A 13,143-nucleotide genomic window follows, 5' to 3' on the forward strand; every position below is an offset into this window, starting at 1 on the left:
AAAAGCTAACAAAGCTAAAACAGAGGAATTTATACATTAAAATTAGTACATTTAAAGTAAGAAACCCCAGCTTCTAACCTGAATATTTTTTAGTTTTTAGTGGGATCCCCTCCTCCCCCCAACACAGGTGCCCTTTTTCGCTGGCATAGGAGTAGTTCCATTGGGAGATGTTTAGGGTCTGTGATGGTTGCTTAAACAGAGCTAAATGTATACCTCTGTAGTGTGACCTGGTCGTTCCCAACCCTGGCTAACGTAGAAGAATCATCTGGGAGCTTTTAAAAATTAGCAAAATTTTTTTTTATTAAAAAAAGAAAAAGTCTTTGACTTGTTAGAAGGAACAGGAGTTTTTAAAAGCTTGTAGGGTGATTCCGATGTCCAGTCAGGGTGGAGGAGCATTTGTGTACAAGCATGCTCTACGTTAGTGGTTCTCAAACGTGGAATAAACTGGGGCCTTTAAAATAATGCTGATGTCTGCGTCCACCCCCAGGAATTCCAGCTTAAGTTAGGTCTGGGGAGTGGCTTGGACATTGAGATCTTTCAAAGCTCCCCCAGTCATTCTAATGTGTGGCTGAGTTTGAGAACCACTGCTCTCATTTTTAATTTTTGAGGGGCTACTTGCTCCCGAGTTGAAAACTCTTGACAGCCACATTTTTTTACTGTTTGTTTTAAGAACATGAAGGAATCCATTTGTTCTGTTTGTTTCCAGCCCAGAAATATTTTCCTTCACGGCCCTGATCAGCAAGTGAAAATTGGAGACTTCGGTTTGGCCTGTACCGACATCATACAGAACACAGACTGGACCAACAGAAACGGGAAGAGTAAGTTTTCTTGGGTTGCTGGGTTTTTTTTTTTTTTGCATGAAGGAAAAAGAGACACAGTTGAACATGTCAGTATTTAAAGAGAATCATAAAGACTTCATAGCGAAGGTAAGATAAAGACAAAAAGCAATTGACGTTTCCTTGGGAGCCGCCGTGCCCGTCAGAGTCGGCGTTCTTTGACGTGGACAGTGTTAACACCGCAGGGTTTAATATTTGGCTTTTCAAATTTGTAGGAACACCCACACATACTTCCAGAGTGGGCACTTGTCTGTACGCTTCACCCGAACAGTTGGAAGGATCGGAGTACGACGCCAAGGTAGCATTTGTTGCTTTTTCCCCTTTTCCTGGACTTACTCTGCGGTCATAAGTAACAAAAAGTACCAAATGTGGGGTGGAAGTTGCAGTGTAGAGGTGTTTTTGGAGGTAACTGAGAATGCTAGGGTATCTATTTCATCGAACTGCCACGATAGGAAGCCTCACTTTTCATCTGAATCTGACTGCATTTTTACTGTTTCTAAATCTGTGGGTGTCACAACTTCTTTTTGAAATGAGCTTTTTAAAATGTCACTGTACCTCAGGAAGCTAGAATTCATAGAAGCCTGTTTTCAGCCTTTCATTCTCCTGTTTTCAAGCTTAGGTAAATAAAAGCCACAGGGAAGTATGACACTTGAATTTTCAACCCACGCTGTTTCTTGAAGAAATGTTCAAATAAATCCTTTTCTCCAAATAACAGCCTAATAAATTTTCTTCCTTTCGATGACTCATTCAGCTTTTTAGTGTTTGGGAAAGAACTGCCACAAAAAAGACCGTGGCTGCTCCTAACATCCTATCTAGTAAAGACTCCTAAAAAATATATTTTTAGGAAAAGTAACACAGATTTTGTTAAACTTTACCAAGAATGTTTAACTCTGAGTGGAGGCAGAGATGAGAGTTGAGTAGGCCCCGGGGACACTGGCACCGACTCACACGTCAGCTCCCTTCTCTCTCAGTCTGCGCCAGGCTTGGATCTTCAAGGAGTGGTGGAGACCGTTGTGTGGTAGTGACCGCTGTGGGTGGTGGCACTATTCCTGCCCCTCACCTGGCCATCAGTCCTTTGTGCCCGTGCATGCCTCTTTTTAGTGTTAAAGAGATGGCGATTGTGACAGCACCTGTCACCTCTCAGTGCAGAAGATCTAGCTGGGAGACACTTGCCTCTATGAAGGACGAGCCAGCCCGCTTTTCCCTCTGTTGTCGAGACTGTAAATTGTCCTTTCTTAGGGACGGTGCACTGACTTGGAGCTGCTATTCTCACTTTGTATTTCACTGCTGAATTACCCTTTCCCCGTGTTTTTCCAGTCAGACATGTATAGCTTGGGTGTCATCCTGCTAGAGCTCTTCCAGCCATTTGGAACCGAAATGGAGCGAGCAGAAGTTTTAACAGGTTTAAGAACTGGTCAGATACCTGAATCCCTCGGTAAAAGGTGTCCCGTACAAGCCAAGTACATCCAACACTTAACGAGAAAGAACTCGTCCCAGAGACCGTCTGCTCGTCAGCTGCTGCAGAGTGAACTTTTCCAAAATTCCGGAAACGTATGTACATTTTTTTAATGCTGGGGAAAATATGAAGCTTAAAATAGAACTCGATTAAATTGTGGATCATATTTCATGAAGAACAGTTGAGCTTAGAATAAGGTTTATGGAAACAATGTATTAAACGCATCCTCAAAGTTCCCAGTAGCACTTGTTTTCATAGCCCGAGGAAGCAAGATGACCGCTGCCACCTGTCTACTCTAGAAATTGCAATTACAGGCTTCACTTTCTAGCCTCATCTTGCTAAGTCAGAAGGTTTTATTTTTCCTTTCCAACCATGGTATATAACCTTTTAAAAATTATTATAATGTACCTACTAGTAAAAAGGAACACATACCAAAGGGTAAAGACAGCAGTAAATCTCAGGCAGTTGGAAGGACGGTGCAGGGACCGCCTTAGCCTTCTGCCATCTGTTAGCAGTCAAGTGTGTGATTCAGTCCCATGATCTGGTGCTGCCCCAGGGCACCCCGTTCTCTTCCTCCTTCCTGACACACAGTTAGAGTGCCAAGTATAGTTTCTAGTCTGCATATACTGGAAAGATGACTCATCCATTCTGTTCCTCTACAAACTTTTAAGATTTACCAAAGCTAGATTCACAGATATATTCACAGATTCTCTAGTGCTTTGCTACTCCAAGTGTGGTCCTTGGACCAGCAGCATCAGTATTACCTGGGAGCTTGTTAGAAATGCAGGATCTTGGGCTCTAGCTGACATACTGAGTCAGAATCTGCATTTTAACAGGATCCCCTAGTGGTTTACAGACACAGTGTTTGAGCAGCATGGCATTAATGCTGTGGTTCTCAAAGTGTAGTTTCCAGACGAGCGGTATTAAATCACTGGGTACTTGATAAAATTCTCAGGTCCGCTCCTTTCCCCCGACCTGTTAAAAGAGAAATTCTGGGGAGAAAAGGGGCAGTCACTTGAGCGTTAACAAACCCTCAGTGATTCTGATGCACACTAATTTGGGAATCATTTTTAGTAACTGTTTAGTTGATTTATCTTCTGTTTAAGCCTTATTAATTTGAAATAAAACAGTGAATTTTACTAGCTTGAATGGTAAACAGGTGTAATACATTTCGAGTTTTTGAAAATAGCAGATGTATTTGAAAATAAATTTATTTCCCTGTATGTAGTGGATTTTCTAACTCCCAGTTAAGATGGCTATTAGAGACCATAGTTATTTGGTATTTATGATAAGGATTTCTTCTGTCTTGTAAATGTTTTTATAAAATAGCCTATACACACCTCTGCAGATAAAATTTGTATATGGAGGCAGTCCTTGCCTTGCACGTTAGTGCAGGACTGTAAAAATGACCATGCAGAGCTCAGACCATGCAAAGGGATCTTAATAATTAATGGGAGAAGTTCCAGTTGTTCCATGAAGCTTTAAAAATGTTTGTCAAAACAACGGAATTCCCGGGGCCGGCCTGGTGGCATAGTGGTTAAGTTCGCATGCTCTGCTTTGGTGGCCTGGAGTTTGCAGTTTCAGATCCTGGGTGCAGACCTACACACTGCTCATCAAGCCATGCTGTGGTGGCGTCCCATATACAAAATAGAGGAAGATTGGCACAGATGTTAGCTCAGGGACAATCTTCCTCACCAAAAAAAAAATACACACACACACACATATATAATGAAACTCTCTTATTGTTACAGAAATATGTGGACATGAAAAAATTGTAAAACTATTATTTATTTAGTGCACTAGAATTGAGAAAGTTTTTTTTTTTTTAAGATTGGCACCTAACTGTTGCCAATCTTTTTTTTTTTTTTTTTCCCTGCTTTATCTCCCCAAACCCCCCCAGCACACAGTTGTATATCTTAGTTGCAGGTCCTTCTAGTTGTGGCACGTGGGACGCCACTTCAGCATGGCCTGATGAGCGGTGCCACGTTGGTGCCCAGGATCTGAACTGGAGAAACCCTGGGCCACCATAGCGGAGCGTGCGAACTTAACCACTCGGCCACGGGGCCGGCCCCCGAGAATTAAAGTATTTTGAGAGTAGTTTGATCTGTGCCTGCCTTCCTCTTGTGTAACTCAGGATATTTTCAAAGACTCAAAAATAGCCATTTTAGTGCAGCTTAAAATTTTCTCTTTGCAGGTTAATCTCAACCTGCAGATGAAGATACTAGAGCAAGAAAAAGAAATCGAAGAACTGAGGAAGCAGATCAGCCTCCTTTCTCGGGACAAAGGGGTTAAGGGTGACACGCAGCCTGGGGGCATGCCCATCCAGCCTTAATCAGGCTCTATAAATGTGAAAGTGGACTTTAAAACTCTCAGCTAGTCAACTGGAATGTAAATTTTCAATCTTTATTAGGGTCTATAGATGGTGTAATACTTAGTTGTAATTAGTAAGCCTGTACAAGACTTACTAAAATGAACTTGTAAAAGTACCCCCAAACTGCTTTTTCCTTAAGTAGCTCTTTTATGACCTAGCATTTTGAACTTAATACTCTCAACTGAGCCTGTTCTGCTCGTTCCCTTCTCCCATCCCACAAGCTCCTGTCCCGGATTTCTTACTTTAATATTACAGTCCACCCGGTCTCTGAAACGAAAGATTTGGACAGCATCCTCGTTTCTTCCTTCTCCTTTGAGCTCTGCCTGTTGGCCACCAAGTCCTCCTCCAGGAGGCTGCTCTGTAGAAATCTCAGCACGCTCCCCACCCCATCGCTGCCCAGGCCAGGTCTGCACGCTAGCTGGACTGTTCCAGTTTTGACAGGTGCCACTCTTTCTCCCTCTTTCACATTGCTGCCCGAGTGAATTACTGGAAAGATGACTGATCAGTTCCCTCTCTGGCTCCGAGATGAAACTGCAACTTCCTGGTGCAGTGTACATTACACAACCTACTCTTTTCTCTTCACCGTCAACTTAGCATCATTTCAAAACTATGCCCTTTCAAAACTTTATATTTCTTGCCCCAAAGTGATCTCAAGTAGCTTGGCTCCGGGCGGTCCTGCCCCTGCCCTGTTTCCATGGTGTGGCTCTTTCTCCTTTCCTCCAGCACTCCACTCCTTGGCAGCCAGCATTCCTCAGAGGCAACCAAATGAAATATGCATTTTTGTATCCCCAAAAGTGCCTGCCACATAGCTGGCAGTTGTCATGGCATACTACACGCGATGGCGGATTTTAAATAAAATGAAAACCACAAATTATATGATGCTTTTATTGATGCTTGCCAACTGGCCTAAATAAAGACTTTGATTTCAGTATGAGTTCCTTTACCAGCAGGCGTGAAACACCACCACTCTTAAAAGCTAAACCCTTTAAAATCAGTTACTGAAAGTCCCTTAAGGAGCCTGAGGGCGGTGTTGAAAGGGGCCAGGTTCTCACAGGCCCTCATCCACTTCTCCACGTTGGCCGGCGCCGTCCCGCTGCAGCCTCCAGTCTGCTGGAGCACAGACCAGAGCACGACGTCGGCCACGGTGAGCTCATTCCCCACGAGCCAGGGGCTCTTCCCGAGAGCAGAGTTCATGGAGCGGAACACAGCGGCTTTTTCTTTACTGCTTCCCTCTTTGAGCTGAAGAATAGCTATATCTACCCAGCTGTCTATGAGGGTTAAATTGACAGCATTATGCTTCTGGCCAAACAGAGAGAACAAGAACCGTGCGATGTTCCCTTCTCCTTCAATGGGACACATCGTTTGGACACTGAACTTCATCTGAGTCTTCGGCACTGAAAGGAAAAAAACCCCCAAGTAACGTCAATGAGAAGTACTTGGACAACGTGGAAAGGGGCTTCGCTAATAACGTGAACTGGTGGCAAGGGAAAGTGTATTTTCAAGAAGAAAATCACAGTTTTAGTCTGCCTCCAAAACATGTAATATTCAAGAAAGTTTAAACTGTGTGTTTGAAGAGTGTCAACTTATGTTAATCATTTCTGGTCTCTGATTATGACAACTTTCACGCTAGAAGGGACCTCAGACCATCTACTGCAACCCCTGTGCCTAAGGACTTGGAGGATGAGGAGTGGAAGCCAGGAGTCCTGCCTCCCAGCCCGGGCTTCCTCCTGCCTCACAATCGCTCCATTAATGTGCAGCTGAGGGCCGCTAAGGCCTTAGAGGACGAACGACATTAACTCACTTCCGTCTGTGTGAACGTAAGCAGGAGAGGCACACAGCAGTGGGATCATGAATAAATGCTATCCCGCCATCCTCTTATGGCCATTTGAAAAGATAACGTCAATGTCCCTGGAATGACAGGTTTTGCAATGTGAGGGCAAGATGGCCACGATGGCCATTACTCCCCTGCTCTGGCTGGAGAGACAGGATCCCCCCTAAAACTGTGCTCTCAGTCAGAGACCCTCACCTTCTTAGGGGAAGGAGGGCCTTTTGGGTCAAGATGCATCTGCATCCCTCTTCTGGAACTACCCCCCGAGCTTCCTAGACTTTTAGATCATTTGACCCGACCAAGGTGGCTGAAGAGTCTGTATGTATAGGACATCACTGGCCTGGCCCCCTGCTGCCACTTAGTAAAATCAACGGGCACATCTCATGACAGAGTACACAGGTCTCACCCAGGCCCCTCTACTTACCGTTCTTCCAAATGAGAGTAAAACCCAGCTGATACTCGTGACGGGGCTGTTTTCTAGTCTGCTCTCCAAAGCACTTGAGAAGGTTTTCCGGCACGCTCTTGAGCGCTGAATGTGTGTGCACGGTGGACAGGACCCTGTAGTGGTCACAGAGCAGCTGGTGCAGCACAAGCAGGGAGAGGGGCGGGGAGGCAGGGTTTGCATTGATGACGATGTCTTTCAGCGCCCCGTAATCCTGGGGGAGCAGACCCAAACAGGAAATAACAAAAACAGCAATTCGTGGGTAACTGCACCAGGTGCTATCCTTAGGCCACCCCCCCCGCCGCCAACCGGGGTTATTTGATTGAATCCTCAACTCCCATGGGAGTTGGCACTGCCGTTCTCCCGCCTCAGAGCTGAGTCCTGGGAGGTAAGTCGCTATCCAGGGTCACCCTGCCCAGTAAGCAGGGGAGCAGGGATATGAGCCGATTCCAACCCCTGACCCCTGGATTGCCGCCTCCCAACAAATAAGTTGATTTTACTGTCAAATCAGTAAAATAACCTATTAGGAATGAGATTTCTATTTGTCCCTAAGTTAAAAAAAAATCATACATGCAGTTACTCCATTTACCAAATCTTTAACACGTGACAGGATACAGTTTCTATGTCACTTTGTTTCACTGAGTTGTGTGTCAATGAGGAGTCCCTTGAAAAAGGGTCTTGGCTCAGTTATCATTGGTGATGGGAGGTGGGGAGAGTCTAAAAAAATGTGTTAACTGAAGGGCCAAAACATACTGCCTTTTTAGATGCAGACTTTCTCTCTATCCATTCACTCTTTTTTTTTTTTTTTGGCTGAGGAAGAGTTGCCCTGAGCTAACATCTGTGCTAATCTTCCACTGTTTTGTATGTGGGTGGCCGCCACTGTATGGCCTCCAACGAGTGGTGTAGGTCTGTACTCGGGAACTGAACCCAGGCCGCCACAGCAGAGTGTGCTGAACTTAACTACTAGGCCATGGGGCCAGCCCCTCTATACCTTCACTCTTAATAATGAATCAACTCATACAATGAAGGCCAAATTCCTTGGCTTTCTCTACGCAGCCTGCCATAATCTGGGCTCTAGTCTTGCTACTCCTGACCGATGCCCTTCGCACTGAGGTATGATGAATGCTCTGCGATTCTCTGAACGTGTGGCATTACTTGATGCTGTGCCTACTGAGGTATGGAAATTCATCTTAAGCACCATGTGCCCTGGGAAGCCTTCCCAGCACCGAGACAGGCACAACTGTGCGTGATCAACTAGATGGGCTTCCTAGGGGTCTCACTGGGTCCTGGGTGCATGCAAACATGTACCAGATGATGAAGGAATGCGTGAGTGCCCAGGTACCGAGGTTACCAAGAACTGAGCCCTCGCAGAGACACTGCAATACCGCCTCCACTTTGTAGGTCTTTAGTACTTTCTATCAATTCCAGAGGAGGGTACTGGCAGGGATTCTTGAGACAAACTCTTTTGCACCCTCAAATAAAAACCACTTTGTTAATAAGACATTCTTCTTTGCATAGCAGATTGGGCCCTAAATTAGATGAAGCCTGCAGACTGATCATTAAAGGTGGCTGATGCAACTTAATTTTAACACAGCAAAACACGTCAAACCCATCTGAAATCTGAGACCGACTGGCTTTTAGTGATATGTTTCGGAAGGACTGGTGGAACTTTTGTCCCTGGGCAGGCTACTCTCAGAGTCAGGGTTGACTCTGCTGAATCTGAGAAGCACTGAGCAAACAAGCTAAGGTCTGTTTGTCCAGGGCGCGGAGGCTGCTGGAAGGACGCCCAGCATTCTTGGGCCTGTGTCACACGCTGCCTGGAATGGCGGGACGCTGTAACACTTGACTGCCTTCTCTGCCTGTGGGTCCTCCCTGCTCTGCACTGGGTCTGAGAAGTCATGAAGCGGCTTTAAAGCTTGCTTTGGCTTCACTCATAGCTCATCAATCTGTTCTGTGCAAAGGTACAAGCATTTAGAGGAGAAAAAAGATGCTCTTTGCACCACCTTTGGAAACCAGAAAACCAAGGCTATGATGAGGCTAGCAGAGTTTTCTTACACGAGTAACAACCTAGCGTGCTGGTGTTCTTTAGCTTTCCAAATGCACTGACCTTTCCCAGCACGGAATTTAGGTCCAGTGCGTTGGTCGATAAAACCGTGGGCTCGTCAGCCTGGATTATGTTGGTTACGTCCAGGTCCGCGTCCGGTGTCTGAATCATCTTGGAGAGACCATCAACTGCAGCTTTCAGTTCGTACAGACGTTTTAAAATATCATCTTGGCGGGACTCAAGAGCTTGAAGAGACGGGTCAGACGCCTCCTAAACAAACCAACAACAAAGTGTTCATTTCCTCTAACAAAGGGGAGAATTAGGTGAGATCTGTCCTTCCTCTGTTTAAATCTGATCACTTGTCTTCTACTAATTCCATGAATTCATCGAACTTCCCACCTTTTCAAAGAAGACATAAAATACAGAATCATCTCATTTTTTCCACAGCCCAAAAGGTCCTACAAATCAATCCTCAAACGCTTTAAAACCAATAAAAACATGACTGAAAGCCACTTGGAAATAGTATGACTCCTATTCAAGTAATTTAGTCTAGGAACAGAGAAGGAGAGAAAATGAGCACAAACTGTTTTTTCATTCATAATATCAAACTAGTTCAAAATACAGCGCTTAAAAGTGGAAAAAGTTGGAGGGGGCAGTGAGAATGTAATCAATAACTTAAAAGGAGAGCACATATAGATTAAAAAAAGGTGTCCTTTGGCTTGGAAGCATGTCCATGGGGTCAAACGATCAATTCCCCAAATCATTCTCAAGGCAGTACTGACTCTCATACCTTAGAATCATCTAGAACTTCTTCACTGCTGAAATGTATAACTTCCTGAGTAGGGAATGCTTACATCCTTCATTCACTGAATCTTTGCATCTTTCTGGCCTAGTAGTGACTGGTACATATTAAGTTGCCAATTATATAATGTAAATAATATTTATATAATAAATCTCAAATCTCTGTGGACTTCCTTTAAAAGGCAGTAACAAGAAACCTGTGAATAAAACACACTGTACAACCTACTTTCAGACTCATGAGCCTCCACAATAGATAATCCATTTTGAGTTGAGAGAATAAATACATAAAGCATGAGTAAAATGCTCCTGTCTAGACAGAAAAGTCAAGAATATGACAATGACCTTGAATTTATTATAAACATGCACTCACGATACAATGTGAGTACAGGAGAAGAATTTGTTTACATTTGTGTGCAGCTGAGTTTAAAGCTTTTACGAGCACCTGTTCCTGCCCTCTCACGCAGATCCGATTCATCACCAGGTGCTGTCAGTTTTCTGGAATCCACTGTCCCCGCCGAAGTCCAAGACACCGTCATTCACCTGGCCTACTTCCACTGGTCACCTTGCGCCCATTCTGGTCCACCCCTCCAACCCATCCCGATGATGGCAGCCAGAGACGAAACAAACGCAGATGCGGTCACTCCTCCCTCGTGCTAACCTCTAAGGCTCTTAGGTTAAAAAGCAAAGCCCCTAGCCTGGTTTGGTAAGTAGCTTGTATGACTGGTCCTCTGGCTGCCTCCTCTCACATACTTCTTCCCCTTACAGCTCTGTGCTGTCGCCACGCTGTCCTCTGCGTTCCTAAAACACACTAAGCCTCCACCTGCCACAGGACCTTTATTCATTCCGTTCCGTCTATGGGCAACACTCCGCCCTCTTCTCTCATCTGGCTAACCCCTACTTACCCTAGAGCTGAATCACCGCTTTCTCACCTCTCCTCTCCTGCTGCTCATGTTTAAGACCAAACAGCAAAAAAAGGTAAGATGACTGAGCTCTGGGTGGAGCAAAGACGACGACTTCAGCATGCCGATAAAATAATCAGGTGCTGACCGGAAATAAGTCTGAATGCAAGATGGGTGGGAGGTGGTGCCACCACCTGGCTAACAGCCTCACGTGACTCAATGACAGCCCTCCTGAGCGAGACGTCCAATCTCTTTAACCAGCCTGTATTTGCTCATTGTTTGTGCACAGCCTTGCTCATTTCTACAAGTGGCAGCAGGGTCCCTGCCCAACCAGGGGCGAAGAATCACCTGCCGGACTCAAAACACCAGTCAACACGCCGTGAAGAACGCCTGAAACACACACTGCGTATGTCACGCGGTCTGCGCCTGAAAGCTCTGGCTCAGCTTGATCTAGCCCCTCTCCAACTGCGGGACGAGGAAATGCTCCAGATCTGCTTGACCTGTTATACCTTTTAACGCTGGCCTGTTCTTCTCCTGGCTCAGGCTAGACTGTGACTTGGCATATTGTGTTTATCCACTTGTTTTATTTTATATGTATTTAGAAGCAGTGTATTCTTTGTGTTGCTCTCATTTACCCTGGATATGCTGCATTTCTCATTATCTGTCTGTTCACATTGTTGTCGTCTCCTAGAGAAGTGGGACTGGGTGTCTTCTAAGACAAAAGTTCACAGTTAAAAGCCCAAAGGAAGTTAGGCAGCAGACTAAAAAAAAAAAAGGAGTTGGTCTCAAATGAGATGCGACACTCTCCACTCTGGGTTTTTATTACGGTTCCATGGGACTGGCCAGTTGAGTGAGGGGCACTGGATCACGCCTCCCTGGGAGTCTCTAGTTGAAGGGGCACTGGACTATGCCTGCTATTCTCGTCTTAGCTCTGCAATGAGACAACAGTTATGTCACTTGGTTTCAAACCAATCTAAGCACCTCTCTTCCAATCCAGGCAGAAAGCTATTAAGATAAAGTGAAGGATGACACGAAATGGGAAAACAGACCATGGAAGTTACCCACTCACTCATCTTCAGTCAGAATGGACAGAAGGTTTCTCCTGCTGGACACTTTAAGACGTGTATTTGCAATCAATAAAAAAGTGAAAAGTTTGAGCAGGTACTTCACAACAGAGGCAATCAAAATGACCACCAAACATGAAGAGGTGCTCACCTGACTCAGAAGTCTGGGAAATCTAAAACTATATTAGGATCCCAGTGTAAAGTAAAGTAAAGTGGAGAATGCAAGCATCAGGAATTCGTATATACTGCTGGTGAGAGCAGAAACCAGTATAACCACTTGGGAAAGCAATGTATCTAGAAAATTGCAGACAGACCTGCCCACTGAGCCAGCCAATCCCATCGCTTAGTATCTACCCTATGCCTGCTCATGTACAAGAATACTCACGGCAGAATTATTCATACCACCCTACAATGGAAAACCAGTTGATGGCCATGAGCCGGGGGATGGACAAATCCGTGGGTACAGTCATGCGAAGGAAGAGCAAGACAGAGGAGAGGACGAACACTTCGTTGTTAGACCAACAAAGCGATTCTTAAAATCACAAAGCAGCGCCCAGACCCAACAGGACACGAACTGCGTGCATCCACTGACATCAAGACCACATGGTTTGGGATGCATACTTAGGTGGCAAAATAAGAGGGAAAAGCAGGACATCATGACCACGGAAATCAGGACTTTGGGGGGGAGGGGATGGACTACGAGTGAGGCGCTGACATGTGTCAATCAGGGTGGGGATGACAGTGGGGTTCGTTATATAATTCCTTAAATTGTGCATTTACGTGTTATCTACTTTTCTTGGGAGGGAAATTTCCTAAGAAAACAGTTTAAATAGCCATAAGCGAAATTAAAATAGATACAAGATGGATAAGTAGATAAAAGTTAGGGTCACTCGAACTGGCGGGCGCGTGAAGCCGGGGCAGGTGGCCAGGCCGGCCCCCACGCCTTGTCCGAGCCAGATCGGGTCCCATGGTCCGGGCTTGGAGGGACCCCGACCTCTAGTCCTCCAAATCCACGGGCCGGGCCAAGGCGCCTGAGCATTGGGCGGGGGTGGGGGTGGGGGTGGGGGGGCCGCGCGCGCAGCCATGGCGCCTGCGCACTAGACGGGTGGGGGACGGGGTGGGGCCGCGCGCTCCTACCTGCACGTGGCCCACGTCCGGCGCGGGGCTGCCGGTCCTGCCGTGCACGTTGGGGAGCCGGTACATGCAGGTGGGAAGCTCTACCCGGAGAGATGCGCTGCCTTCGTGATAGGGCTTTACCTGGTACATCGGCATCTTGGGAACCAAAGGAGGCAAGGTGGCGGGTGAGGGACACGAACGTTCAGAAACCGTCCAAGGCCACAACAGACTGCGACAACCGCCTTTCCGACCCAGCTGCGGGCGTTCGGGAAAGCGCAGACCGTGT

At 46.0% G+C, this 13,143-nt stretch overlaps 2 protein-coding genes and 1 long non-coding RNA gene across 7 annotated transcripts in view; 2 read left to right on the plus strand and 1 right to left on the minus strand.

Moving 5' to 3' along the window:
* EIF2AK1 (eukaryotic translation initiation factor 2 alpha kinase 1) overlaps nucleotides 1-5,537 on the plus strand; it is a 28,902-nt gene extending 23,365 nt beyond the window's left edge. For both annotated transcript variants that reach the window (XM_005598524.4, XM_001493925.7), the window contains exons 12-15: nucleotides 707-818; nucleotides 1,052-1,134; nucleotides 2,154-2,387; nucleotides 4,487-5,537. In XM_005598524.4, coding sequence (XP_005598581.2) covers nucleotides 707-818; nucleotides 1,052-1,134; nucleotides 2,154-2,387; nucleotides 4,487-4,624 — 567 coding nt within the window. In that variant the 3' untranslated portion in view covers nucleotides 4,625-5,537. The remainder of the gene's footprint in view (nucleotides 1-706; nucleotides 819-1,051; nucleotides 1,135-2,153; nucleotides 2,388-4,486) is intronic.
* AIMP2 (aminoacyl tRNA synthetase complex interacting multifunctional protein 2) lies at nucleotides 5,535-13,128 on the minus strand. Of its 4 annotated transcripts, none has more exons than XM_023655260.2 (4): nucleotides 12,999-13,128; nucleotides 9,041-9,247; nucleotides 6,916-7,147; nucleotides 5,535-6,057 (listed from the first exon to the last, which is right to left on the minus strand). In XM_023655260.2, the coding sequence occupies exons 1-4, from the start codon at nucleotides 13,011-13,013 to the stop codon at nucleotides 5,633-5,635; spliced, it is 879 nt and encodes a 292-aa protein (XP_023511028.2). In that variant the 5' UTR covers nucleotides 13,014-13,128; the 3' UTR covers nucleotides 5,535-5,632. The 4 variants fall into 4 exon arrangements, with proteins under 4 accessions (XP_023511028.2, XP_023511026.2, XP_014585290.2 ...); XM_023655258.2 differs by having other exon boundaries at nucleotides 12,879-13,126; XM_014729804.3 differs by lacking the exon at nucleotides 12,999-13,128 and adding an exon at nucleotides 10,681-11,034.
* LOC138916973 (uncharacterized) lies at nucleotides 10,243-12,620 on the plus strand. Its single transcript, XR_011424250.1, has 2 exons — nucleotides 10,243-10,481; nucleotides 10,967-12,620. It is a non-coding gene; the product is annotated as an uncharacterized lncRNA (long non-coding RNA).
* Nucleotides 13,129-13,143: the final 15 nt, after the last annotated feature.

The sequence above is a fragment of the Equus caballus genome, chromosome 13 (assembly GCF_041296265.1).
Source record: "Equus caballus isolate H_3958 breed thoroughbred chromosome 13, TB-T2T, whole genome shotgun sequence".
Lineage (NCBI taxonomy): Eukaryota > Metazoa > Chordata > Mammalia > Perissodactyla > Equidae > Equus > Equus caballus.